The sequence below is a fragment of the Panthera leo genome, chromosome C1 (genome assembly GCF_018350215.1).
Source record: "Panthera leo isolate Ple1 chromosome C1, P.leo_Ple1_pat1.1, whole genome shotgun sequence".
Lineage (NCBI taxonomy): Eukaryota > Metazoa > Chordata > Mammalia > Carnivora > Felidae > Panthera > Panthera leo.
Genome location: NC_056686.1, coordinates 181,892,854 through 181,920,359, shown reverse-complemented (window position 1 = coordinate 181,920,359; position 27,506 = coordinate 181,892,854). Strand labels below are relative to the sequence as shown.

Below are 27,506 nucleotides of genomic sequence, written 5' to 3'. Positions count from 1 at the left end.
GTACAGAAGGAAATAAAATACAGTGAAATGTCAACAAATAAAATGTGGAGTACCTTGTTTTTAGCTAATTCCTTTTCCAAATTGCATTTTTCTTGAGCTATTTCTTTCTCTGTTTTATTAACCTGCCCAAGGAGGGGAAAAAAAGAAATGGGTCAATTTTAAAGCAGGTGACAGTCTCTACTATAGCAGACACACCCTGCATGTTAATTAATACCTACACTGCAGAGATAGAACATCCTCTCAGAAAAGGGGCCACTCAGGGAGTCTCTGAGGCAGAGCAGACTTCACAAATAGCCCTGAAATTAGAAAGACACGTCTGCATGTCAGACTCTGATGGTACCTTCCTAAATAGGAAGACAGGGCTGTTCCCCCTTAACCTCCATTGTCCACTCCTTCAGGGGAAATCAATTTTTTAAATCTGACCCCTTCACTAACATGAGGATGTGTGAACTATGAGTTGACATTCACTAACGCTGTATAAGGGCATGCTGTTTGGCACAGACTACTCCACATGCTAAAAAACATAGATCAGCTACCTAAAGACTTCTTTAATGGGCAACTCAGACAAACTGCATCTAAGTGGGCTGTATTTCTTTTCTTATCTTGCACTCAAAATAGTTTTAGAACAAGATCACCACCCCAACCAGGAGGTAATATAAATCTGCTTCTTCTACCTCTTCCTGAAGTCTTTCTTTCTCCTCTAGAAGGGACTTCTTCTCTTGCATCGATGCTTCCAATTCACCTCGCAATCTTGCAATAGTTGATTCCAGCAGCTCTTTCTGCAAGGCTGCCCTCTTCTCAGCATCCTGTGCTTTCTGGATACACTGATTATGCTCAAGGATTAAATGGTCCCTGTAGGAAGAGAACAAGGAGACATGAGCACTCAATGAGAGTTCTTTAATAGAGTCATTTCTTGGAGAGCATACTGCCTGACAGCAGTTACCAAAATGTTCTAACAGAACTAGTTCCTTGAGGGCAAAGTCTTTACCTTTGTGTCTGGCCCAAGAAATGCAGAATTAAATGTTCTCATTAAAGATAAGAAATACAAAGGCAAGAATAAAAGATACAGAAGAAGTTGTCTATAATTTACTTACAGATGTTCCTGGAGCTGGGTCTTCTGATTCTGAACACTCTGTAGCTCAGTAGTGATACTGGCATGGGCTGCATCCAGCAAGAAGTTTTGTTCTTGAAATGTCTGTGTCATCATTTTCTGCTCTATCTGAATTTTAAAAGTCATATTAAAAGCTGAGATGCCAGACAGTCATTTGATGGGGTATCATCCAATCATACTGAATTAACTTACAAAAGACAAATTTTTATATAAATAAAACCTTTTTAAAAAAGAACTTAATGCTCAGCTCTCTCTGTTGCCACTCTGACCTGACCACAGTTCTATCATTCTATGGCTCTACCAGCCAAGAGTGAAGATGCATTGTCTACCCAGCCTGCTGCAAAATCTGTAAAACTCAACATGAACATATTTTTAGATAAAAAATTCTATTAAGAATATTTTGGTACTTTAAAATTTCAATTATTTTGAAAAGTAAAATATCAATGCAGATAAAGTGAAAAGATCTCTTCACCTATATCTCCCGCCACCCCAATCAAATAATCCCCCTTTCCAGGGACAATCATGTTAATAATATGGTGTGAATTCTTTGGAAAATATTTAAAATTGCACCCAGATACCGTGATAGCAAAAGTACTATATAGGAATACCTAGGAGATATTATGGGCTCAGTTCCAGACCACGACAATAAAGCAAATATTACAATAAAGCTAGTCAAATGATTTTGTTTCCCAATGCATACACAAGTTATGTTTACACCATACTGTAGTCTATTAAGTGTGCAGTAGCATTATGTCTTAAAAAACAATGTACATAATTTAAAAACACTTTATTGCTAAAAAAATGTTAACCATCATCTGAGCTCTGTGTGAGGCTGAAATCCATTTTTCCAAATTCCTGTGAATGTTGATGCTTTGGCCTCTTTCCACAAATCACGAATGTTTTTAAAGGAATCTAGAATGGTGAATTCTTTCCAAAGGTTTTCAATTTCCTTTGCCCAGATCCATCAGAGTAATCACTATCTATGGCAGCTATAGCCTTATGAAATAGATTTCTTAAATAATAAAACTTGAAAATTAAAATTACTGCTTGGTTCATGAATTGCAGAATAGATATGTTAGCAGGCATGAAAACAATGACCTCGTCCAACTCCATTGGAGTTCTTGGGTGACCAAGTGCATTGTCAATGAGCAGTAATATTTTGAAAGCAATCTTTTTTCTGAGCCACAACAATGGGCTTAAAATATTCAGTAAATTGGAGCACCTGGGTGGCTCAATTAGTTAAGTGTCTGACTCTTAATTTTGGCTCAATTTTGGCTCACAGATGTGAAATTAAGCCCCTTGCCCTTGGGCTCTGCGCTGGGCATTGGAGCCTGCTTAAGATTCTCTTTCTCCCTCTTTTCCTGTCCTGCTCACACACATGCACACTCTAAAACATAAATAAATAAAATAAAAATAAAAATATTCAGTAATCATGTTGTAATCAGATGTCATCCAGGCTCTCTTGTTCCATCTATAGAACACAGGCAGAGTCGATTTAGCATAATTCTTAACGGTCCTAGGATTTTTCGGAATGGTCAACAAACACTGGCTTCAACTTAGAGTCACTCGTTGCATTAGCCCCAAACAAGAGTCAGCTTGGCTCTTTCTCTTCAACAAGGTGGCTGAGCAACAAATGTAGAGATGCAGATTTTTGTGAAGACCCCGACTCTCACTCTGACCCTTTAGAATGGGTCCAGTGACAGCATTTGGAATGTCAATGTCAAAATCCAAGACAAGGAGAGCATCCCCTGTAACCAGCAGTGTCTGATTTTTGCAGACCAACAGCTAGAGGATGGCTGCACTCTCTGACACTACAATATTCAGAAAGAGTTCACCCTGCACTTGGTGCTTTGTCTGTGGGCTGCAGCATTGAGCCTTCTTTCCCTCTTCTAGCTCGTTCAGAAATAAACTGTGACAAAATTATCTGCTTTAAGGGTTATGCTCACCTGCACCCCTGAGCAGTCAACTGCTGCAAGAAATGCAGCCACACCAACAACCTGTGCCCCAAGGGGAAGGTCAAATAAGGCCCCTCCCTTAGCTCTTCCTTTGCCTGCAGGGCAGACTCCTGCCTGAGTCCTATGGCCCTGGAGCTTCCATAAAGTTTCCCTTACACTGAGTGGGGGAAAAAAGGGGAGTCAGGCTGTGTTTTGAAGCCAGGCATGGACTTCTCCTTTCTAGCTACGTAAGTCCTAAATGGCCTCTTCCAATGGCAGGTTTTGTCTACATTGAAAATCTGTCATTTAGTGTGGCCACATTCATTAATCATCTTCTAGATCTCAGAGAACTTGCTGCAGCTTCTATGTTAGCACTTGCTTCCACTTTCATGTTATGGAGATGGCTTCTTGCCTTAAATCTCATGAACCAACTTCTCTTAGCTTCCAACTTTTCTTCTGCAGCCTCCCCACCTCTCTCAGCCTTCATAGAATTGAAGAGAGTTACTAGTGCCTTGCTCCGGATTAGGCTTTGGTTTAAGGAAGTGTTGTAAATGGTTTGATCTTCTATCCAGACCACTAAAACTTTGTCCATACCAGCAATAAGGCTGTTTCACTTTCTTTTTTAATTTTTATTTTTTAAAATTTTATTTAAATCTAAGTCAGTTAACATATAGTGTAAAAATGGTTTCAGGAATAGAATTTAGTAATTCACCATTTACATATAATACCCAGTGCTCATCCCAACAAGTGCCCTCCTTAATGTCCACTACCCATTTAGCCCATACCCCCACTCAACAGCCCTCCAGCAACCCTCAGTTTGTTCTCTGTATTTAAGAGTCTCTTATGGTTTGTCTTCTTCTCTGTTTTTACCACTTTCTATCATTCATGTGTTCACTGTAGTACTTTTAATTTCCTTCAAGAACTTTTCCTTTGCATTCACAAGTTGGCTAAATGTTTGGTACCCAGAGGCCTACCTTTTGGCCTTTCTTGGCTTCTGACATGGCTTTCTCACTAAGCTTAATCATTTCTAGCTTTTGAATTATAGTGAGAGATGTACAACTCTTCCTTTCACATGAACACTTAAGAGACCATTGTAGGATTATTAACTGGCCTAATTTCAATATTGTTGGATCTCAGGAAATAGGAGGTCTGAGAAGAGGGAGAGATATGGGGGAATAGCTGATCAAAGAAGCCAGAACACACACAACATTTATAAAGTTTCCCATTTTATAGGGGCATGGTTTGTGCTGCCCCAAAAGAATTACAATACATCAAAGACCAAATTATCACAGATCACCAGAACAAAAATAATGAAAAAGTCTGAAATGCTGTGAGATGTTCCAAAATATGACACAGAGCACAAAATAGGGCACAATATGAGAAAATTGCTACTGAAAAATTGCACGGACTTGCTAGATGCAGGATTACCACAAACCTTCAATTTGTAAAAAATGTGATTACTTGAGAAGCACAATGAATATATATCTGTAACTGTTTTGTAGAATTTATTTTCTCTGGCTCATCATGTTGGACTTATCAAAACATAACATTTTTACACATATGCCCTCTACCTACAATATACAAAACTTTTGCAAGTATAGTACATATTAATAATTACTTTTGTAAACATATTTTAAAACACTTTTATCTTAACAATATTTGACTGCAAAGCAAACCTTCACACTTTGGAAAATAAAATGTGTAACATTCCAAAGTTTAAAAATGCTTATGACAGTGTTGCTTGCATATGTCACATTAATTATTCTACTAAATTGTTAGTCCACAAAAGTAGAGATTTTTGTCTTGTTCACCACTATAATCCCATCTAGACCTAGCATCATACCTGCACTGAATAAACACTAAGTGCTTGTTGAATTAATGACAAATATTTATTGAGTATCTTTCTGTGCAGTGGTTAGCACTCTGGGAAATAGCAAAGATATATAAGACAATGTCCTTGGTTCTAGGAAGCTCACAAAGTTATACAGGAAATGAGCCATACATATAAACTGCTCTAGAATGCACAGAGAGGCAGCATAATGTAACAATTAAAAACAGTGACTCTGGAGTGAGACCTAGGTTTCAATCCAGCTCTACCCCTTACTAGCTAGGTGACTTCCGTCAAGTTGTACATTTCTCTAAACCTCATTTTCCTTATTTATAAAATGAAGATAATATTCCTTTACATAACGGCTGCTAGAATCAAAGGACATAATACATGTAAAATCCTTAGCACAATGCTTGGTATACAGTAAGTATGCTCCCAAAAGAGTGAGAGCTATTATTACGATGTTTAGTGTCCCAGGAGTAGAAGGTAACAGAAAAATTGATCCCTTCTGCTTAGAATGAGCAAGCTTCCTGATAAAGGTGAGTCTTAAAGAACGAACAGAATTTCAAATAGCTGAAGAAGTAAAGACCATTCTCAGCAGATGGAATACGGCATAAGCAAAATGGGAAAGTACTGGTGTTTAAGGAAAAAGTATTTTAGGGTCATAGTGTTTTCTATGATTTTATAAACAATAGGACAGGCAATTACTTTTCCTAAAGTAATAGTATTTGAGAAGAAACCATTAAGAAAGTATTGAGTATAAGGCTAAATGACCACTCTTGATTAAAACTGAAAACTGCCAATCAAAAACATTTCTTGGAATTGTTAAAATATTTTATTTATTCAGTTGGTCATGCTTATTTCCTTATCTCTTAGCCAAGGAGTTTTATTGTTGACTCTATCAGAGATGGACTAGTATTAAATGAATACCTGCAGAATGGCTTGATGGTCAGAAATAATTCTGGCATTTTCCATACTAACAGTCTCAAGCATGCTGTGCAGCTCTGAACACCTTCTAGTCAGTTGGTCATTCGAAACCTAAGGTGATATGTACAGCATGTCAGGTTTCTCCAGTAAATAATTTTTTACTTGTTAACCATTATTTTTAATGGTGGCATAGTATTTCACTCTGTATGTGAACCTAATTTATTTAACCTACCTCCAATTGATATTTCATTAGATAACGCTTTCAGAATTTGGAGTCAACACCCCACATAATTCTAAATCAAAAGGAGAAATTTGTTCATCTGGTGGAGCAAGTGAAGCATTCAATAGTTTCTTCACAATTCTGGACACTGGTCAGACACAGCACGATATCTACAGAATGGACTTTACAATGTTGATGCCAAGATTATAGAAATTCATTCCCCAATTTAGATGAGCATTCTGAATTGTTTAGCTAATAACACAAAATGTTTTAAGTTATTTCGCTACCAATTACAGTATTCATAAAAGCAAAATATAGATAATTGTACCATTTCACAAGACAGATCATCCAAAATAAAACAAAATTCTTTTGTACAACAGATCTTTCATACAATTCTGTTGTCTTTTGATATGTAAAATTTGTATTCCTGTGGAAACCATTTATCCTAATTATCAGTTATTTTTGCAAACTGTATTTGCCACGGATCTTATCTTTTTTTTTTTTTTAACATGCTGTGGTTTATCTTTACTTATTTTTTTAATTTTATTTTTTATTTTTTAAAGGATCTTATCTTTTAATGAACAAGTTCTTCAAGGATGGGGACAAATAACTCTATAGGATCAATTAAAAAAAATTCAAAAAATGGTAACAAAAAAGAAATGAAAACTTATCTGGAAAGCCTAAGTGGTATGTATAGTACACAAGTTAGGAACATGTTCAGGAGCACTTTAAAGTTCTAAGTTATACACCAAAAAATACGTGGGATAAGACAGAGGTGAATTCCTGAACCTTGAAAAGAACAAGCTAATTTTCTTTGGAGCCAGATTGCTTGAGCTCAAATTATAACTCTGTCACTGATTAGCTATGTTATTAAACCTCTCTGTATATCAACTTCCTTATCTTTAAAATGAGAATAATAAGTTTCTATAGTAGCACTATTGTGAGGATTACAATTTGTTAGTAACATAAGGTGCTTACAATTGTGCCTGGAATGTAGAATGGGTTTGGTAAATGTTAATTACTACTACTACAGCAAAAGTAGCAGTAATAATTTTTATTATTATTTTATAAAAGAACACATTTATTTTGCATTTTCTTTATCACAAAGACAGCACAGCAACATTATGATCCCAACATTGAAGTAACCAAATTGTACTAGCAACAGTTATTTTAAGTGATTAATACTATTACTTGGCTCTATGAGAAATAACCTGTTTGCCTACACACACACACACACACACACACACACACACACACACAAATAACATCAGCTAAATTTGGCAATAACCATCCCACAGAAAATAAGTACACATAACTCTACAATCCAGTAAGCATTTATTAGGTTCCTACTGTGCTACTTGTTATAAAAGATACAAGGAAAGTTTAAGACATTGGCCCTGGCACTCAAGTGCTTAGAAGTTCATAGGTCGAGATGAGAACTATATATATTCAATGGGTAAATTATAAAGCAAACAAAGGCAAAGTGTAAATTAGTGCATTATTTAGCAGTATACCTCATATACTGATGTATCATAGAGCTTTGGTAATGGGAGATGTAGTTAATGTGATCATGTTTCATAGATGAAATAGATTTCATGAAAATAAAAAATCTGGATGATGGCAATGGTATGAATTTATATAATCAGGATTAATCGTGGTTCTTTGTTTTTTAATTGAACAAAATTAAATAACATGTGAAAACCAGAGAAATGCGAACATTTACCTGTGCTTTTTCTGATGGGGAAAAGACAGTTTCTTCAATAAATGGTGTTGGGAAAACTGGATAGGCACATGCAAAAGAATGGGAAACTAGACCATTATTTTGTACCACACATAAAAATTAACTCAAAATGGATCAAAGACTTGAATGTAAGACTTGAAACCAAAAAACTACTGGAAGTAAACATAGATAAGCTTCTGGATATTGGTCTTGGCAAGATTTTTTGGATCTGACATTAAAAGCAAAAGCAACCAAAGCAAAAATAAACAAGTGGGAGCATATCAAACTAAAAAGCACAACAAAGGAAACCATCAACAAAATGAAAAGGCAACCTATTGAACGTGAGAAGATATTTGCAATCATATATTAATATATCTGATAAGGGGTTAATATCCAAAATATAAAGAAATTATACAACTCAATAGCACCCCCCAAAAAAATCTGATTAAAAAATGGGTCCAAGATCTGAATAGACATTTTTAAAAAATGTTTATTTTGGGAGAAAGAGAGCATGGAAGAGGCAGAGAGAGGGGCACAGAGAGAACCCCAAGCAGGCTCCATTCTGTCTGCACAGAGCCCGATGAGGGGCTTTATCTCACAAACACTGAAATCATGACCTGAGCTGAAATCAAGAGTTGGATGCTTAACCAACTGAGCCACACAGGCACCCCTGAATAGACATTTTTCAAAGACATACGGATAGCCAACAGGTACACGAAAAGATGTTAACATCACTAATCATCAGGGAAACTCAAATCAAAGCCACAATAAGATATCACTTCACATCTGTTAGAAGGTCTATTACCAAAACGACAAGAAATAACAAGTATTGGAGAGGATGTGGAGAAAAGGAACCCTTGTGCACTGTTGGTGGCAATGTAAATTGATACTACCACTGTGCATTACAGTACCGAATTTTCTTAAAAAATTAAATATCAAACTACCATATGATCCAGCAATTACACTCTGGGTATTTATCTCAAGAAAACAAAAACACTAACTCAAAAAGATACATGAACCCCTATGTTCACTGCAGCCTTATTTACAATAGACAAGATCAGGAAACAACCTAAATGTCCATCGACAGATAAATGGATAAAGAAAATGTGGTATACATATCTATATTTATTTAGCCACAAAAAAAAGAATTTACTCTTGCTATTTGCAAAAACATGGTGAGACCTTGAATGCATTATACTAAGTGAAATATGTCAGCCAGAGAAAGAAAATACCATATAATCTCATTTACAATATATGTGGAATCTTCAAAAAGCAAAACACCAAAAAACAATACCAAGCTCACAGATACAAAGAGGTAAGTGGCTGCCAGAGACAAGGGAGAGTAAGAGATGGGAGAGAGGTAATAGAGATCAAAAGGCATAAACTTCTAGTTATATAATGAGTCATAGGGATGTACTGTATAGCATGGTGACTATCGTTAATACTGTACTACATATTTGAAAGTTAAGAGAGTGAATCTTAAAAGTCCTCATCACAAGCAAAAAATTTTTGTGACTACACGTGGTGATGTATGTTAACTAGAATTATCGTGGTGATGATTTTTCAATGTACACAAACACTGAATCATTATGTTGTATACCAGAAATACAAAGTTATATGCCAATTTTACCTACGGTGTTGGTATGAATTTATATAATTAGGGTTAATCTTGGTTCTTGATTCCTTAATTGAACAAAATTAAATAACCTCTAGAAGTTAGAGATACGATAAGATCTACCTGTGCTTTTTCTGATGTTTCACGAAGGGATAGTATTTCAGTCCTCAAATATGCATTTTCTTCATGTTCCTTGTTGAAAGACATCTGCATATTCTGAGAAAAAACAGTAATCTCTCCTTTTTTACACATAAGAACTATTACATATATCTCTACCAAAATACATGTTCTGTATTTTAGTATGAGTTCAGGTTCTAGTGCTTCCTTCAGCAGCACATATACCAGTGCAAATTCTAATGATCAATATAGACAAGTGTCTTACAAAGAATTTTTAAAAATCTTGGTATCTTCAACTCCCAAACTTCTTTTTAAACAAATTATAAAAGCTGTTTACAAAATGTTCTCATACTGAGTTTCAAACTAGAAAAAATTTGCCTAAAACCGTAATGTAAATGTTTACTTAGCATCCTTAAGATAATTCTGCTAAGGTGAATATTTTTCCCTAAGCAGTAAGATCTTGTGATTTTCTTTATTTTCCATTAAAAAAAATTTTAAATATTTTTTTGAGAGAGACAGAGCGCGAGCAGGGGAGGGGCAGAGAGAGAGGGAGACACAGAATCCGAAGCAGGCTTGACTCTGAGCTATCAGCACAGACCCTGACATGGGTTCTCTGGCCCTCTCCTGCTCGCTCGCTCTCTCTTTCAAAAATAATAAACATTAGAAATTTTTTTCCATTAAAAAAACAAATAAATAAAATAAAATAAAATAAAATAAAATAAAATAAAATAAAATATGGGAGAAAGGTGGCAGGGATGGGCGTTGTGGGTTGGGCTTTCCCTAACAGGTAGTAACTGAAATGGGGAAGGATAAGTCCTCCCCCTACAAAGAGAGAATCACTCCCTTTTGAGAAGCATCTCAATATTTAAACATCACATAATACAGGATGAGACAGAACCCAGAAAAAATTACTCCAAACAGGATTAAGATTTATTTAGAAATGAATTAAGATATAAAAGTTACAATATTTCCTATTTTTCATTTTTTATTGTGGTAAAATATAAATAACAAATTTTACCATTTTAATCATTTTTAAGTGTACAGTTCACTTAAAAATATTTAAGTGTTAAGTTCAGTGGCATTAAGTATATTCACATTGTTGTGCAGCCATCACTATCACTAGTATTTCTTACATTTTATAAAAAAACTTTCCTTTTAACAATTAGTTTCCAATAAGATGATGCAGATAAGTCTCACTATTTTTGCTAATTCATCTTTTTTCAAACCATATTAACCTGCCTGAAATGATTTCTTAATACCCAGTTTGCAACAGGACTGAATATACAACTTATTTACACTGCAACTTTTTTTTAATAAAAATATTAGGAGAATCAGAAGAACTGTAAACCAGGGGTACTTGGGTGGCTCAGCTGGTTAAGCCTCTGGCTCTCGATTTCCACCCAGGTCATGATCTCACGGTTTGTCAGGCTCCGTGCTGACAGTGTGGAGCCTGTTGGGGTTCTCTCTCTCCCTCTCTCTCTGCAACACCCCCCCACACAATATAAATAAATAAAAAAACTTAAAAAAAAAAAAAAAAAAAAGGAACTGTAAACCAACACGAGTAAGGAGATACTCCTTAGTGAAGAGAGGAAAGATCACCTCTGAACTCTACAACCTCAAAACTTACCTTATTTTCTTCAGCCAACTTGGAAATGAGGTCATCTCTAGAAACTAAAAACAAAGAGTCCACATAACTACGATAATAACTTACTACAACTAAACTGAGATCAACACATTACCTTTTCCCTGAGCTTTCCTTTTTTTTTAGTATGTTGTGGAAATGAGGAGAATGCAAGTATTTCTATTATATTTTAATAGAGTGGAAAATAAATAATGAAATTATCAAGAAAATAGTCCACAGTCACGTGCTATAGTAAATGAGGTCATATTTTACTCCATGATGCGTCTGAGGGATTTTAAGCTGGAGAGGCACAGGATCCAAAGCTTTGTGTTAGAATATTCTAACAGAGGCTCCATAAGGAAAAGAGGAGTTTAGTAGCTGTTGTAGTACTCAAAGTATAAAACAATGAAAGCTGGCTCTAAGGGATTGGCAATGGAGATGCAGAGGGAAAACACACTCATGAAATAACAAGCAGGGAGAACTGTCAGGACTCAGTGGCTGCCTGGTGGGTAAAGGCAATAGGTAAGTCAAGGAGAGTATCTAGTGTCCACATGTCAGCAATGGGGTGGGAGGCAGACTCTTCAACAAAATAGGGAACACAGGGTAAGGGCAAGTTCAGGGGACAGAATGAGTAAGAATGACTGCAATAGTTAAGTATTCACATGTGTTTTGAGATATGTTGAGTTGACAGTAAGATACTATCTGGAGAAGGAAGATGATTTGTGTGGAAAAGAAAGATGTGAAACCACCCAGAGAGAATACAGTGATAATAAAACCAAAGAGAAATAGGAACAGTTTGGCATTATATATTGGTAGCCCAAAGTAAACTTCCCTGAGAGTAACGTTTTGGTTTCATGAACAATTCACAAAGATCAGTTTTGTTTCACTTAAATATTCTAAACCCGGAAAATTACAAAACATATAACTCACATTTTATGTAGAATATACTCAGAGAAACTATGCTTTTTGAATGAATAAGTCCGGACTCATTTCAAATAGAGTAAATGCTAATTTAAAATATGTGAAGAATAAAAAGGATACCCATAAGAGCTCTTCTAATAATTCTTCGATCAAGTTAAGAATGAAAGGAGAATGTTTATCTTACTTGGAAGAATAATTTAAGCACTTTAATTAGTGGGTGTGTATATAAATGTTTATTGCTAATAAACAATTACATTCAACAATTAAATTCATTACAGCAAATATCCAAAGGCATTCCGTTTACTCATCTAGTTAGTTTAACTATTTGTTCCTTATAGTAATCAAATCGCATGCACGTAAGGAGTCTACTATTCAATAAGAAGCACATGGTTGGTACTCAGGCAGGCTTCTTTTCCTCGTGTTACTTTTAATTACTGTTGTATAATTGTTATATTTTAATGGTCTTTCATATATTCTTTACGAAATTCAAAACTACAGCATTAATCCAAAGAGATAACATTAAAAAATTACTGACAGAAAGATCTGTGTTTTAGTTCCAGCTATACTATTTGCAGTGGATCCTTGGATACAGATCTTTTTATTCTTCTACAGAATGGAGTATATTTTCTTATCTTCTCACAAGGTTGTAAGGTTCAAATGAGATAATGTGGCAGCACCATAAAATATAATATGTATTTTTGTAGTCCCAGTCACAGGAAGACAAAAAATTAGCTTGGGGCCTTATCAGTGAGAGCTCCCCAGAGTAATTCACTACTTAACAACTATTAGGAAAAAGAGTACTTTCTGTTAAAAGCAGTAGGTCAAAACATTGAATGATTACTCTTTGCTGTATGCTTTTTATAATTTTCATTTCCCTTTTGGTATTCCCTACCCTCATTACAGCCAGATACAGAAGGCACACTGGCAGGAACACTGCGTTTGGAGTTAGAAGACACAGGTTCAGGCCTCACTTCACCATTTATTCGCTTTAACTTTGGGAAGTATGGATAGTTTTGCACGTTGCATGAGATCATTTATGTGAAAGCTTTTGGTAAACCATGAAGTGTTACTCATGTGGGGCCATGCACCATAATTCTTTGTGATCTATTTGATACTGTATGAAAATTGCTTTACAACTATATATTAACAACAGTAAATATGGTAAGGGTTCATGGGCTGGAAGAACTTTGATTCTGAACAACATGGGACCAAATCTAGACTCATCCATTTCCTAGCTCAATCACCTGTAAGGACTCTGTTAACTCATCTGTAAAATGAGGACTTTAAGCTCTAAGGTAACTTACAACCATCCATTGCTACAAATACAGGACAATAGACTAGTAACCTGAAAAATGGAGAGTCTGACATGATAAATGGCTAGAATCAGTAGGTTAGCAAATATCAAAGGCCTTAATTCTTTATTAATATTCTAGTATCCAATAGTCAATCTAGATTTCTAGAAACCCAGTGTTCCTAAGTCCACAAACACTTAAATAGACCTGAAAAAAAAAATCTAAATAGAGAATAGTTCACAGTTAAGAGGATCAAATTCTATTTTATTACCAGCACTCTTTTTTTTCCCCCGTGCCACAGACAGAAAGGAAATCAGCAATTTTTTATATTCAGTCTTGTGGTAAATATCGGTAATGGTCACTTCAAAAATTTGGGATCTTAAGAGTTTTTGCATGAAATCTCAGAAAAACTAACCAATGTAATTTCTAGCACCTATTTTCATACTTAGATTAGACTTGAGCTGTGAGATAGTAGTCTCCAACTCTCTTTTTTTCTGTTGCTCCTGTGCCAGTAGTTCTTGGGTGGTCTGTATATGACTGCGCAGGGCAATGCAGTTTTGCTGCAAAATTTGCACCTGGAATGTAGAAGAAAAACTCCTTTCTTTAAGGTACAAATTTCTACCCAACTACCTTACAGTAAGGAACATTTTCAAATCTTAACATCACTAGAGGGAAAAGTTTCTAGGTCACGGTTAAAAATCCCAACAGGATGCAGTGTTTCACAGTAGGGCCATCCAGCACAACTTTCTATGCACTCTCCCACCACAGCAGTCACCAGTGACAAATGACTGCTGAAAACTTGAAATGTGGCCAGAGTGAGTGAGGAATTGAATTAATTTTAACTAATTTAAATTTAAATAGCCATACGTGGCTAGTGGCTACTATACTGGTAGTGTAAGTAATAAATTATCATTTACAAATTTTTTAAGTAGGATCTTTTTCATAATTAATTCTGTTATGAAGGACAGCCACTGGTTAAAATAGTAAAGATTATGTAATACAATTACAGGTATTAGAATTTGGAACTACTAATTAATTTCCTTCAATACTTAGAATTGAATAGTCTAAATTACATGTAGGTATGTTGAATAATACAGGCAAAAATTCAGTAAATCTAGAGAAAATTAGCAAAACCATACGGTTCAAGGTATGTCAGCTTTCTCTTTTGGTTTCACTTCCTTGACACAAATAAGGAGAGAAAAAATCTACCTGTTTCCGTTCCACCTCCACTGTTGATTCCATTTCTTGTATTTTGAATAGCATAGCTGATCCAGATTTCTCAAGAGATTCCCTGAGGTTCTTCTCCTGAGACAGCTGTCTCCTTAGCTACAGAGCAAGTTGCAGTTAGGCAAGACCAAGGGAACATGACAGCAGTTTGCCAAAGATCAAAGTCACCAAGAAAAGTTTACCAGACACTTTGCCATCTTACTCCCATTCTTCACTCATTTATGACTACTCAGGAACATGCTTTTGTTTCCCCCTAAGGGATAAACTACTAAGAAATGAGGCGTCAAATCTGTTGCCCTTGTCTTCCCATTGTATAAGTCTTTTTTCCAAATTGTGGGTCAAGACGCATTAGTAAGTTGCAAGCAGCACTTGAAAAAGGGAAAAAAATATCAGAGCACACAGCATGTAATAAGGAAGGGTAAGTAATGCTTCATGAAATGTCTGTATTATTTATGTATGGTGCTATGGTATAAAATATACATCTTACAATGGACTATTACCAAAAAGAAGATTGAAAAACACTATTATACGTTAGTACATGTACTTTCTGTATTTCCTGGCTTTCATTTTTAAGTCTCATTTTTCTGTATTTCATTACTTCATCTATACATTTTTTTATCCAATAGTATTATAAACATACTTCTAAAAGCTGTTCCAATTCTGTTTTGGAATTTAAAGGTCTAAACAAATAATGAAGTAACTTAAGTAGCAGATAAACCACCACTCAAGAATTGGGGTACACTGACTTTGTTTCTCTCAATAAATGATGAGTCAGATAAAGATACAAAAGAATCTCTTTTATCATGAGGTAAAGAGAACCTTTTTTTAAAAATATAATTTATTGTTAAATTGGCTTCCATACGACAGCCAGTGCTCATCCCAACAAGTGCCCTCCTCAATGCCCATCACCCACCTTTCCCTGTCCCCCACCCCCTCATGAACCCTCAGTTTTCTCTCTGTATTTAAGAGTCTCTTATGGTTTGTCCCCCTCCCTCTCTGTAACTTTTTTTTTTTCCTCTTCCCTTTCCCCATGGTCTTCTGTTAAGTTTCTCAAGATCCACATGAGTGAAAACATATGGTATCTGTCTTTCTCTGACTTATTTCACTTAGCATAATACCCTCCAGTCCCATCCACATTGCTGCAAATGGCAGGATTTCATTCTTTCTCATTGCCAAGTAGTATTCCATTGTATATATAAACCACATCTTCTTTATCCATTCATCAGTTGATGGACATTTAGGCTTTCCATAATTTGGCTACTGTTGAAATCACTGCTATAAACATTGGGGTACATGTGCCCCTATGCATCAGCAGTCCTGTATTCCTTGGGTAAATTCCTAGCAGTGCTATTGGTAGGTCATAGGGTAGTTCTATTTTTAGTTTTTTGAGGAACCTCCACACTGTTTTCCAAAGCGGCTAAACCAGTTTGCATTCCCACCAACAGGGCAAGAGGGTTCCTGTTTCTCCACAGCCCTGCCAGCATCTATAGTCTCCTGATTTGTTCATTTTTAGCCACTCTGATTGGTGTGAGGTGGTACCTCAGTGTGGCTTTGATTTGTATTTCCCTGATGATGAGTGACGTTGAGCATCAATCGTTTCATGTGTCTGTTGGCCATCAGGATGAACTTTTTTTTTTTTTTTAATGCTTATTTATTTTTGAGACAGAGAGAGAGTGCAAGCGAGGGATGGGCAGAGTGACAGAAAGGGAGACACGGAATCTGAAGCAGGCCCCAGGCTCTGAGTTGTCAGCACAGAGACCAACATGGGGCTTGATCCCATGAGCCATGAGATCATGATCTGAGCCGAAGTCAGACTTAACTGACTGAGCCAACCAGGCACCCCTGCAAAGAGACCCTTTTAAACTTAAATGGGATTTGCAAAATGCTATTCCTTTTGCGAAGTGATGTTAAGTTAAAAGAAATTCTATTTTTAAGCCCCAGTGAAGATGACTTAAAAGAAATTCTATTTTAAGCCCCAGTAAAGAGGACTTTATAGCCCTTCCCAAAACTGTACATGTTTTATATGTGTTTTCTCTATGAATGACATATTTTATAATGTTTAAAAAGTTTCTAAAAACAGTTGAAAGACATGAAAAGTGTGTTGGCTATCTGTTATAAGATAGCCCATTTTGGAGATGTTCTATTAATATGCTTAATCATACCCCTAATAAACATTTAGGTTTTTCCAGTTTTTCACTATTCTAAATATTGTTCTGCTAAACATGCTTGTGAATAAATCTTTCACTGCATTTCTATTTCCTCTGGATAAATTCCTACAAGAGGAATCACTAGATTAAAGGTATAAATAATTTTTAGACCTTTGATATATTTGATATATAATTTTCCTTCAGATTTTAGCCACCTATCAATAGCATTAATAATAAATCCCATCAGTAGTATGTATTATTATTTTCTTAAATCTTTGCTAATTTAATAAATGAAAAATAACATCTTGACAGTTTTTCATTTCTCTGGTTACTACTGAGGTTAAATATGTTCTAATACGGTTATAAGCTCTGTACATGTTCTGACCTGTTAGTTGACCACTGTTTTTGTTTTTTCATATTGTTTATCTTTTTTTAGCCAATTTTAAGTTCTTTAAAAGGTAAGATTATTAACTCTATCTAGTTTTGCTGGGTTTTATTAGTTTTGCTTTTTGCTCTTTTTAAATGTAGAATTTTTAATTCTTATGTGGTCAAATCTATCGAACTTTTTATAATTCTGTCCCTTCAAGTTTAGAAATTCCTTCTATATCAGTTAAGTATTACAATCTTATGTAAGAATGAGCCATAGTTTTTGGTTTTGGCTATATTAATAATCTGATACTAATTATACTGTCAGATTATAATTATTTTGTTACATTCAGGAGATTGCTGCATTTTTCTAAGTTCTGGATCAAATTATATAGTATAATATACTCAAGATCTAATTTAAGTCCTTTGTAGAGCAAATTTTTTTCTTAATGTTTGCTTATTTATTTCTGAGAGAGAGAGGGAAAGAAAACGAGTTAGGGAGAGAGGGAGAGAATCCCAAGCAGACTCAGTGCTGTCAGCGCAAAGCCCAACACGGCTCAGTCTCGTGAACTGTGAGATCATGACCTGAGCTGAAATTAAGAGTTGGACGCTTAACCAACTAAGCCACACAAGGGCCCCTAGAGGAAATCTTTATTTGATAATTATACTACTGAGGTATTTCTGAAGCATTATTAAAAGCTATTAGCTTTATGTTTATCAGAACTAGATTTTATATATTTTATCTCTTAGGAAGATATATACCACATTTATTCTGTCTTTATACAGCCCTCTGATCTGGGCTAACCTGTATTCCTCCAAATTACTCCAATGAAGCTCTAACAGTAGTATCTCAAATGTTACTCTATTTAAAGACAGGGCCTTTAAAGAGGTGATAAACTATAATGACACTGTTAGGGTGGGCCCTAATCCAACCTGAAGGGTGTCCTTCTAAGACAAGGAAATTGGGACACATAAACAGATATCAGGGATGTATATGCACAAAGAAAAGACCATGTGAGGACACAGTAAGAAGGCAGCCATCTGCAAGTCAAGTAGAGAAGCCTCAGGAGAAACCAAAAACCTACTGACATCTTGCTCTTGGACTTCAAATCTCCAGAAATATTTTAAGAAATTTCTGTTGTTAAGCGACCCAGTCCGTGGTACTACTTTGTTACTGCAGCACTAGCAAGCTATTACACCCATTCTGCTCGAATACGAAAATGCATTTTGACTAGGACAGTCCTATGGGTTCTTGACAGGGTTCAATAAAAATTCAAGATTTTATCTTGAAATAAGATTGTCTTATACCAGAAATAGCAGAAATAAGACTGTCTTAATAAAAACTAATAATATATGGTAATCACTGATAATCTTAAACAAATGGTGCTGGAACAACTGGACATACACACACTAAGAATCTAGATACAAACTTCACATCATTAATTCAAAATGTATTGATGAGGGACCATAAAGCAAGCTGAGGGCCAAGCACAAGTTAGCACAATCAACTCCCCCTCTCCCCCCACCTCAGGGTGTGTGACATTCCTCAGGCACTCCTGGCTGCCCAATAACAAAGGAAAGGACAGAAAACAAAAGGTTAAACTGATAATCTCCACCAGTTTACAAATATCTCATCAATAGCCTCATCAGGAACTTCCTACTATCTTAATGATAATGCTTTGCTACAGGGAAAAATAACCTTAGCTTGACAATAAATAGGTAGGCCTCCAGTAATCTGTAAATCCTCTTCAGCATATGGAAATCCCTTTAAGAAACTTCCTCTTGACTTTACCTTCCTCCAGACTCCACAGTATATAAATCAGTCACTCTGCACAACCCCAGTGCAGCTCTTTCTGCCCACAGGTCCTGTCCCTGTGCTTTGATAAAATCACCTTTTTGCACCAAAGACGTCTTCAAGAATTCTTCTTGGCCATTGGCTCTGAATCCCCAACACCCTAAAATCCCATCATTTGGTGCCTGAACACAGGGCTGATTCTTTTCATCTGGATTCTGAGTTTCAGTGCAAAGTTGCTGAGTACTTTCTCTTTTCCTCCTTTACTTTAATTTCAGAGGCTTTTCAAGGAGTATCATCTTACTGGAACACTTTGCTGTTGATTGCTCAGGCTGCAATCCTCTAGCCCATGACTACAGGGAGGAGAAAGCCTGCCTTTTGGCTGGAAGTTAGTACCCTGGCTGGGATGGTAATGAGACCCAGAAACTTGATGCCCTCTCTTATTCCTGTCCTTATACAAAGTTGTCTGTATTGAGCACAGGACAGCCACCTAGATGGCTGCCAACCTTAAGACTCCCATGTGAGGTTTCCTCCTCATTGGTCTAATGTGATCCCCTCCACGTCTCTGGTCTAGCCAGTTCTGGCCATGTGACCTCCACTGGGAGGTGGCCAAAATCAGTACCTGAATGAATTAAAACCCAACAGGGACTATTTTCTAGGGAAGTTGGCTGTGAAGACTGTATGTGTTTGAATGTCACTTAAAGCATGACGGATTTCCATCTTTACTGATTTTAGTCAATGTCCTCTACTAACTACCTAAATTACATAATTGGGTCATTGCCTCTTGTAAAACTTTTCTAGTGTTTTCCATGGGTTAAAAACAGCAGTTTTCCTCAAGAAACTAAAACATAGCTTCTGTGGCATGCTCTTCAAAGATCAGGTAAACCAAGGCATGAAGATCAGGGCATGTTCTTCAAGGCACGGCCTTTTAGGGCACAGCCTTCAGGGTATGGTATTTCGGTCCATACACCGGGCACCCATTTGTAACCTAGGATGCAACAGGGAAGTGGAAGGATGCTGGCATCCCTTCCACTGGGGGCCCTTTATGGGGCCTTCCAGGGGAGTATTGCCCTCAGTGGCAAGGTAATATTGTGGCCATAGTGATTTCCTTCGAGGGATGCCTCAGGTCGCTTTGACACCTCAGGAACCTCTGACATATCCTATGCGTGGGACGCCACCCAGGTGTCAGGGGATTTTTAGTAATGGTCCTTCCCTACTTGTCTGGGAACATGGGAACTTCTACAGTCCTCAAGGACTCTTCCTTGGGATGCCCTTTTAACCCACTGGAAATAATTCGGATTGCAAAATTTAAGAAAGGACTGATCTCCTGTAATATTGCATGGCCTTAGTAGGATTTAACAGATCTCTCCTGCAGGAAATAGGGCAAATGAATGGAGTTACCCTAGGTCCAGGCCTTCATGGCTCTAAATCAGGACCTGGAGCTAAAGGTCTCTTGCAGAATGTGTTTGGGCCAAACGTGTTTGACTAGGAAACTCCCTCCTGACAAACTGCATGTCTAAACAGGCCTCCTCCTGATAGAACTCAGGTTTCTGAAGGAAAGGCCATCCCTAACAAAAGAGACATTGACTTTTTCCTACTGTTCTTCCTCCTAATAGATGTGAGGGCTTCTCCCTCATTTATTTCCTGGGTTAATGGCTATGATAACTAGAGCCCCTCCAACACTCCAAAACCCCATCAGTAACACAGATCTAAATGTAAAATGCAAAATTATAAGGTTTCTGTGGGGTGCCTCAGTGGCTCAGTCAGTTAAGTGTGCAATTCTTGGTTTTAGCTCAGGTCACGATCTTGCAGTTTGTGAGTTTGAGCCCCATATCAGGCTCGGTGCTGACAGCAAGGAGCCTATGTAGGATTCTGCGTCTCCTTCTCTCTGCCCCCCCCCCCCCCACCCCGCCACTTGCTCTCTAAATACACACATACATACATACATACATACATAAACAAACAAGCATTTAAAAGCTATACAGCTTCCAAAAATTACACAGGAGAAAAATCTTGGTGATGTTGGGTTCAGTGATGACTTAGTAGATATAACACCAGAGTATAATCTCCAAAAGAAAAAAAGTTAAGTTGGACTTCATTAAAATTAAAAGCTTCTGGGGCGCCTGGGTGGCTCAGTCGGTTAAGCGATCGACTTCGGCTCAGGTCATGATCTTGTGGTCCATGAGTTCGAGTCCCGCGTCAGGCTCTGTGCTGACAGCTCAGAGCCTGGAGCCTGTTTCAGATTCTGTGTCTCCCTCTCTCTGACCCTCCCCCATTCATGCTCTGTCTCTCTCTGTCTCAAAAATAAATAAACATTAAAAAAAAAAATTTAAAAAAAAAAATTAAAAGCTTCTGCTCTGCAAAAGATAAGCTACAGAAGGAGAGAAAAATTGCAAAAACGTATTTGATACAGGACTAATACCCAAAATATACAAAGAACTCTTGAAATTCAACATAAGAAAACAAACAGCCCAACTACAAAATAAGCAAAAGATCTAACAGATACCTCACCAAATAAGATATACGGTGGCAAACAGGCATATAAAAAGATACTCAATATCATATTTCATTAGAGAATTATAACTAAAACAAGACACCAATACCACCACATACATATTAGAATGGCAAAAATTCAAAACACTGACAACCTGCTGATGAGAATGTGGAGCAACAGGCACTCATTCCTAGTTGGTGTGAATGCAAAATGGTACAGTAATTTTTTAAGACATGTGGCAGTTTCTTACAAAGGTAAACAAAAGCTTACCATATAATCCAGCCATTGTGTTCTAGGTATTTATCCAAATGAGTAGATAACATGTCCACACAAAAACCTGCATATGAATGTTTCAAGTAGCTTTATTCACAATTGCCAAAACTTAGAAGCAACGAAGGTGTACTTCAATAGATGAATGTATAAACTAACTGTGGTACATCCATACAACGGAATATTGTTAAGCAATAAAATGAGTTATCACACCATGACAAGACTTGGAGGTACTTTAAAGGCATGTGCTAAGTGATAGAAGCCAGTCCAAAATAACCACGCACGGAATCATTTCAACTATAGCAAAACTACAGACAGTGAGAAGATCAGTGGTTGCTAGGGGCTCAGGAAGAGAGGGGGGCCATTTTTAATCCTCTGTAATCAACAAAGGGTGAATTTAAAATAAATTGTGAACTTAGCTAATTATGATTTATCAATATTTGTTCATCAAATGTAACAAATGTACCACACTAATGTGAAACGTTAATAAGGGAGGAAACTGTGGAGATAGGAAGAACAGGTTTATGAGAACCGTTTTCTGTGTGATTTTTCTATAAATGTGAAACTTCTCTTAAAAAAAAAAAAAAGTCTACTGGGGCACCTGGGTGGCTCTGTCGGTTGAGTGTCTGACTCTTGAGTTTGGCTCAGGTCATGATCCCAGGGGTGGTGGGATCGAGCCCTGCATCGGGCTCCACACTCAGTAAGGAGCTGGCTTAAGATTCAAGATTCTTCCTCTCTCCCCCTCTGCCCATCTCCCCCACTTGCACATACTCTCTCCCTCTCTAAAATTTAAAAAAAAAAAAAAAAAATCACATTAAAAAATAGTCTACTAAAATATCTGAAAGCTAAAAATATGCTAAACATAACACATTAGAACTATGAACAATCATGCTTTTATCAATAATTAGTAGCAAATAAAATATATATAAGAGAATTTTTCAGAGAGCTATACTTCTCACTGTAAGCACTAAAATCCATAACTTAAAAATTAACTTTAGGGGTGCCTGGATGGCTCAGTAGGTTGAGCGTCTGACTTTTGGTTTCAGCTCAGGTCATGATCTTGTGGGTTCTTACGATTGAGCCCCACGTCGCGCTTGCACAGAGCCTGCTTGGGATTCTCTTTCTCTCTCTCTGCCCCTCCCCTACTCATTCATTCTCTCTCTCTCAAAATAAACATTAAAAAAAATAAAAAACTTTTCTTGAAATTTTTCCTAAAAAGTGTATCTACTTCTCTTTTATATAATAGAATATTTTAAATATAATTTGACCCTCTTGATTTGCATTAACATAAATGATTATTCTGTCAGGGAATATTGAGGTTTTTAGGCCAGGGTATGTTGGATTACTAATTCTCCTGACTCTTCTACTGTTTTCAGCTGCCAATTTTTAGTCCAGCAACTTTTAGCAGCCACCTACTTCACAATTCCCAATCTGTTATCCACTAAAACTTAGGTTGAAATGGAGGTTTCAAGGTAAAATTAGATGAACAGGCTTCTTAAAAGCTTTTTGTTTTAAATACTTTAGTTTAAAAGGTCTTTGTATGAAGGTGTTCACTTAGCTCTAGCATATGAATATGTGGTAACTAATTTCCTTTGTAGTTCACAGAGCACTTATTGTATTTCTGGTTGTATGACCATATTGAGGCAAAAAGAATTCTTAGTGTCAAATAAGGGCAGCCACTTTCACTTGAATTTCACGTGGTATATTTTAAAAGTCTTCCTACTACATAGTAACATTTTCTTTTTCAAAGTTTTTCATTTTTTCTACTTTCTTGACGTCCTCTTAGTAATTCCAACACACCCTCCACCTGCTAGCATCTTTTCTATCTTACCTCTTGAATTCTCAGGTTCATTTTACGTTTTGTAGTCTTCAGTTCCTCTTCAATAATGGCTGCATTCTTCTAAAAGTACAAGGAGAAAAGGTTCTAAACAATCTGAAATGATAGAAAGAAACTGTCTATAGGCACATCAGTTTAAATCTAGACTCCTTCTAACAACCTATAAATGCTATTCTGAATATGGTTATAAATACCTATTTTGTGTCTGAAGTAATTATGGTGAGATATCTAAAAAGAAGGTTATTTGATTACTTTGATTCATGACTTCTTTCATTTTCCCTTTTAGACCAAAGAAGTGATTAACTTCTTCAAGTGAACTTCGCATTCACTTTACACATAACACTCAATAATGAGAGAACCTGGTATAATTGATAGAACTCTTCCTTACAGGGTATATTCCTTTTGCTTTTTTTTCAAGTATTCTATTTCTTCTAGCCTCAAATATTATCCATGCTTAGGAACTGAGAATCAAAAACACAGCTTTCAGGGGTGCCTGGGTGGCTCAGTTGGTTTAGCATCTATCTTCAGCTCAGGTCATGATTTCACAATTCATGAGTTCAAGCCCCATATTGGGTTCTCTGCTGTCCACGCAGAGCCTGCTTCAGATCCTTTGCCCCCACTCTCTGCTCCTCCCCTGCTTGCACACATGTGTTCTCTCTCTCTCAAAAATAAATAAGACAACAACAAAAACAAACACAGCTTTCACTATTTATTCTCTTTTACGTCACTATTAATGGCACCACAATCCAAGATGTAAAACCTCAGTCATCTTTGCCTTCTTTCCTACTCTCCGCTCCTGTCCAGCACCATATTCTAGCGTTATCTTTCTTCACAGTATCTTTCTTTTCAAAATGCCACAACCCTAAGTCAGACCTAATAAGGCTTATGCCCCAAATCATACAACTCCTAACTGGTTTCCCAAAACTCTACACTACTGGCCAGATTAGTTTGCCTGTTTTTGATATGTTTCTTCCTTATCAAAAATGTTAATCACCCTCCATAGGATCAAGCCCAACTATTGATTATTCTTGATTTTGAAATCCTCTATGTGATCTCTAACTAAGTTCCAATTTATTTGCCCCAAACAAATCCTCACTGCTGTCAGCCTAGTTTGTGCATTTCCTCTAACTGTACCAGTGGAAAGATCTAAGTTCAAACCTGGGTTAACAGTAAGAAGACAAGGAAGTGTGATCTTAGAGAAAATGAATTCTCTCTGGGCCCCAATACTTTTATTACTAAAATGGGGACAATAATATCCTATGTCATGTGTGTGGTTTTTTTTAATTAAACACAATAACATATTTACCATCTATGATACTGCACAGCCCTAGGAGGTTAAACAAAATTGTTAGTTTATTATCCTACTCTATACGCTTTCCTGCCTCAGTATGTACTCTTTGAAATGTCATCACCTCTCTATCTTAGCTTCTAAAGGTTCAGCTCATGTCTTATCTCTTTCTTGAAGTTTCCCCTTCTCTAGATAGGGCACACTCACCCTCTCAAACCCCCTGAATGTGAAACACTTACTCTTCAATATCCACTGATTGTCCCACACTGCCCTTTATCATTTCCTATGCCCTTATTCTTTCTCTATTTAGTACTTCACATTATTCCTTGTTCTCCCACCTAGCATGTAAGCTCTTTGAAGAGCAGAGACACTACTTCTATCTCTGGACTTTCACTTTCATGTGTATAGGGTAAGGGCTCTATAAATATTACATTACTGATGGCACACAATGGTTTATGTTATCAATGTAGATAACTTTGAAATGTCAAGAATCCTCACATCACCTATTTTTAACTCAATTTTATGGATCTGTTGCCTCCTCCAGTTAACAGATAATAGTGAATCTGTATTTCAGAAATCTGGATTCAAACCTTGGTCTCTGAGGCAACCTCCAGGGTAGCAGTCAACCTTTGTACTTCTTCTTGTGCCTTGTCTTCTTCCTCTTTTACATCTCTTAGTTGCTGGCGCAAATTCATCACCTCAAGATGCAACAGCTTCAGGTCCTTGGTATGCTTCTCCTGTATTGCATTCAGTTGATCCTTCAGAAGAGCTACCCAACAGCAGAGAAAGGTCATTGTGGGGTATAAGCTTAGGAATTCCCTGAGCTTGCACGAAGGGTTAACAAGGCATAAAGAATTAGAAAGCCATAGGATGTACACACCCAAGTTTGGGTAAACAAGATTAGGTAAATAAGGTTAGGTAATTGGGGCAAAGGCCCCCAGTATAGGACAAAGGTATAGGAATGAGGAAATCTCAGGAGGAAAACATCCAAGATGAGGTAAACAAGATTAGGTATTCAGGCGGAAATGCCCAATTTAGTACAATAGCAGAAAGCTGCTTTCACCTGAAGGAAGGACCAAATTAGGTAAAAAGGTAAATAGGGCTATAGGCCACAGCAGGGCAAAGTTGCCCAGAGCGCGGCTAATTAGCAAAAGAAAGGTGCCTTGTGGACCCTGAGGTAGCATGCTCTGCACTTCTTGTCCCCCAGGCCACTTTAGGCAAACAGAGGTGGGGCCTCATGTCTGCCCCACAAACTTTCCACCCAGCACCAGGATTTTGTTTTGTATTGACCCAAACCCCTAACACCACAAATCTCCAAAATTCCCTTCTCCCGTTGTATGTTCACAGTTTCATCGTGAACCGTTGTATGTTCACGGTTTCATCGTCTCTCTGCACGCCCGTGAAGCTTGTAAGCCTTCTGATCCTAATAAAAACTGAAAAAGGACCCTTACTCGGGGCTCTTGTTCCCTCCTGAACATTAGCCTCTCTTGCATTTTTAATCCTGCATACCGCTTTCTTGCTGAACAAGAGAGAACTCCAGACCCAGAGTCTACAAGCATTTGAAAGCATTTGAAAGAAGATCAGGAAAAGAAAAGAATCAAAAACTCATTAAACACCCATATAGGATCAAAATTTGATGATGCTCTCCTCTCTGTACCTGTTTTCTGTGGATTCAAATCCTTTTCAGTTTGCAGACGAAAGATGTTCATCTTCAAAGACTGGATAAGGCTTTCCAGACGGCACATTCGATTTACCAGAAACTCACAGTTGTTCCACAGAATATCCGTTTTTCCTGAACAAATTACTTCTTTTTGGATAGGACTAATGATGTTCTGGCTCAAAGCCTCTTCTAAACATTTTGGAGCTTCCAATTGGCCTCTGGACAAAGATCCCAATTTAACAATATTATGTAATGCAATGTACTATGATAATCCCAACCATCAGGTCAGTGTAACATTCTACCAAGAATGAAAATTAGATCCTTAGTTAACAAGCATCCATTAGCTTCTCCAAATTTAAATATAGAAGGCACCATTAGGTATTGAGGATGAGACTATTATCAGATGGATAAAGACCACTGATTTTATAATGGTTGTTTCTTTTAATGTAATTTTTTGTAAACTTTTATGTGATACCTAAAACATGATAAATGCTGAATCTATAAACTAAGAATTAATGTTTATTTTTGAGAGACAGAGAGTGCGAGCAGGGAAGGGGAAGAGGAGAGGGAGACACAATCTGAAGCAGGCTCCAGGCTCTGCGCTGTCAGCACAGAGCCCACACAGGGCTCGAACCCACAAACTGTGAGATCATGACCTGAGCCAAAATCAAGAGTTAGACACTTAACTGACTGAATCACCCAGGTGCCCCTAAACATTCCTACTTTATTCTAACATACTCAACATCTGTACAGATTTAATCTTTAAGTGAAGAATTATTCATTTTTTGGTTGCTGTAATACCAATTATAATTATTTCAGGTTTTCAAGAGAAACACAAAGGAAATATGTACGCTATCTTAAAGAAAATCACACCAGTAAATTTGATATTGGCTGCTAAGTCACCCAGATTCTTCAGGCCATTGATAATCCAACTTCTAATGGCAATATCTTCTTTAGCCATTGGGGAAAAATGGTTTTTAAAGACTTAAAGCCTTTCTTTTAATTTACAATAAGTCTGGGGAAAGAAAATGAAAACTATTTCAATGGCATGAATCAAGTTTAAATGTTCACCTTAACTAATATCAAAGACTATTTCTGATTTAAAAAATAAGAACCAAG

General features: G+C 36.9%; 1 protein-coding gene and 1 pseudogene across 7 annotated transcripts in view; one reads left to right on the top strand and one right to left on the bottom strand.

Moving 5' to 3' along the window:
* Positions 1 to 27,506, bottom strand: part of CCDC150 (coiled-coil domain containing 150) — an 87,205-nt gene that overhangs the window by 51,616 nt on the left and 8,083 nt on the right. For 6 of the 7 annotated variants that reach the window (XM_042949544.1, XM_042949545.1, XM_042949546.1 and 3 more), the window contains 11 exons: positions 26,385 to 26,605; positions 25,318 to 25,496; positions 23,434 to 23,502; positions 14,516 to 14,632; positions 13,752 to 13,881; positions 11,100 to 11,143; positions 9,479 to 9,571; positions 5,804 to 5,911; positions 1,095 to 1,219; positions 675 to 852; positions 54 to 122 (listed from right to left, as the gene is read on the bottom strand). In XM_042949544.1, coding sequence (XP_042805478.1) covers positions 54 to 122; positions 675 to 852; positions 1,095 to 1,219; positions 5,804 to 5,911; positions 9,479 to 9,571; positions 11,100 to 11,143; positions 13,752 to 13,881; positions 14,516 to 14,632; positions 23,434 to 23,502; positions 25,318 to 25,496; positions 26,385 to 26,605 — 1,333 coding nt within the window. Of the gene's footprint in view, positions 1 to 53; positions 123 to 674; positions 853 to 1,094; positions 1,220 to 5,803; positions 5,912 to 9,478; positions 9,572 to 11,099; positions 11,144 to 13,751; positions 13,882 to 14,515; positions 14,633 to 23,433; positions 23,503 to 25,317; positions 25,497 to 26,384; positions 26,606 to 27,260; positions 27,403 to 27,506 lie in introns of all 7 variants that reach the window. The other variant, XM_042949549.1, reaches the window with a different exon arrangement.
* LOC122226427 lies at positions 2,565 to 3,306 on the top strand (annotated as a pseudogene).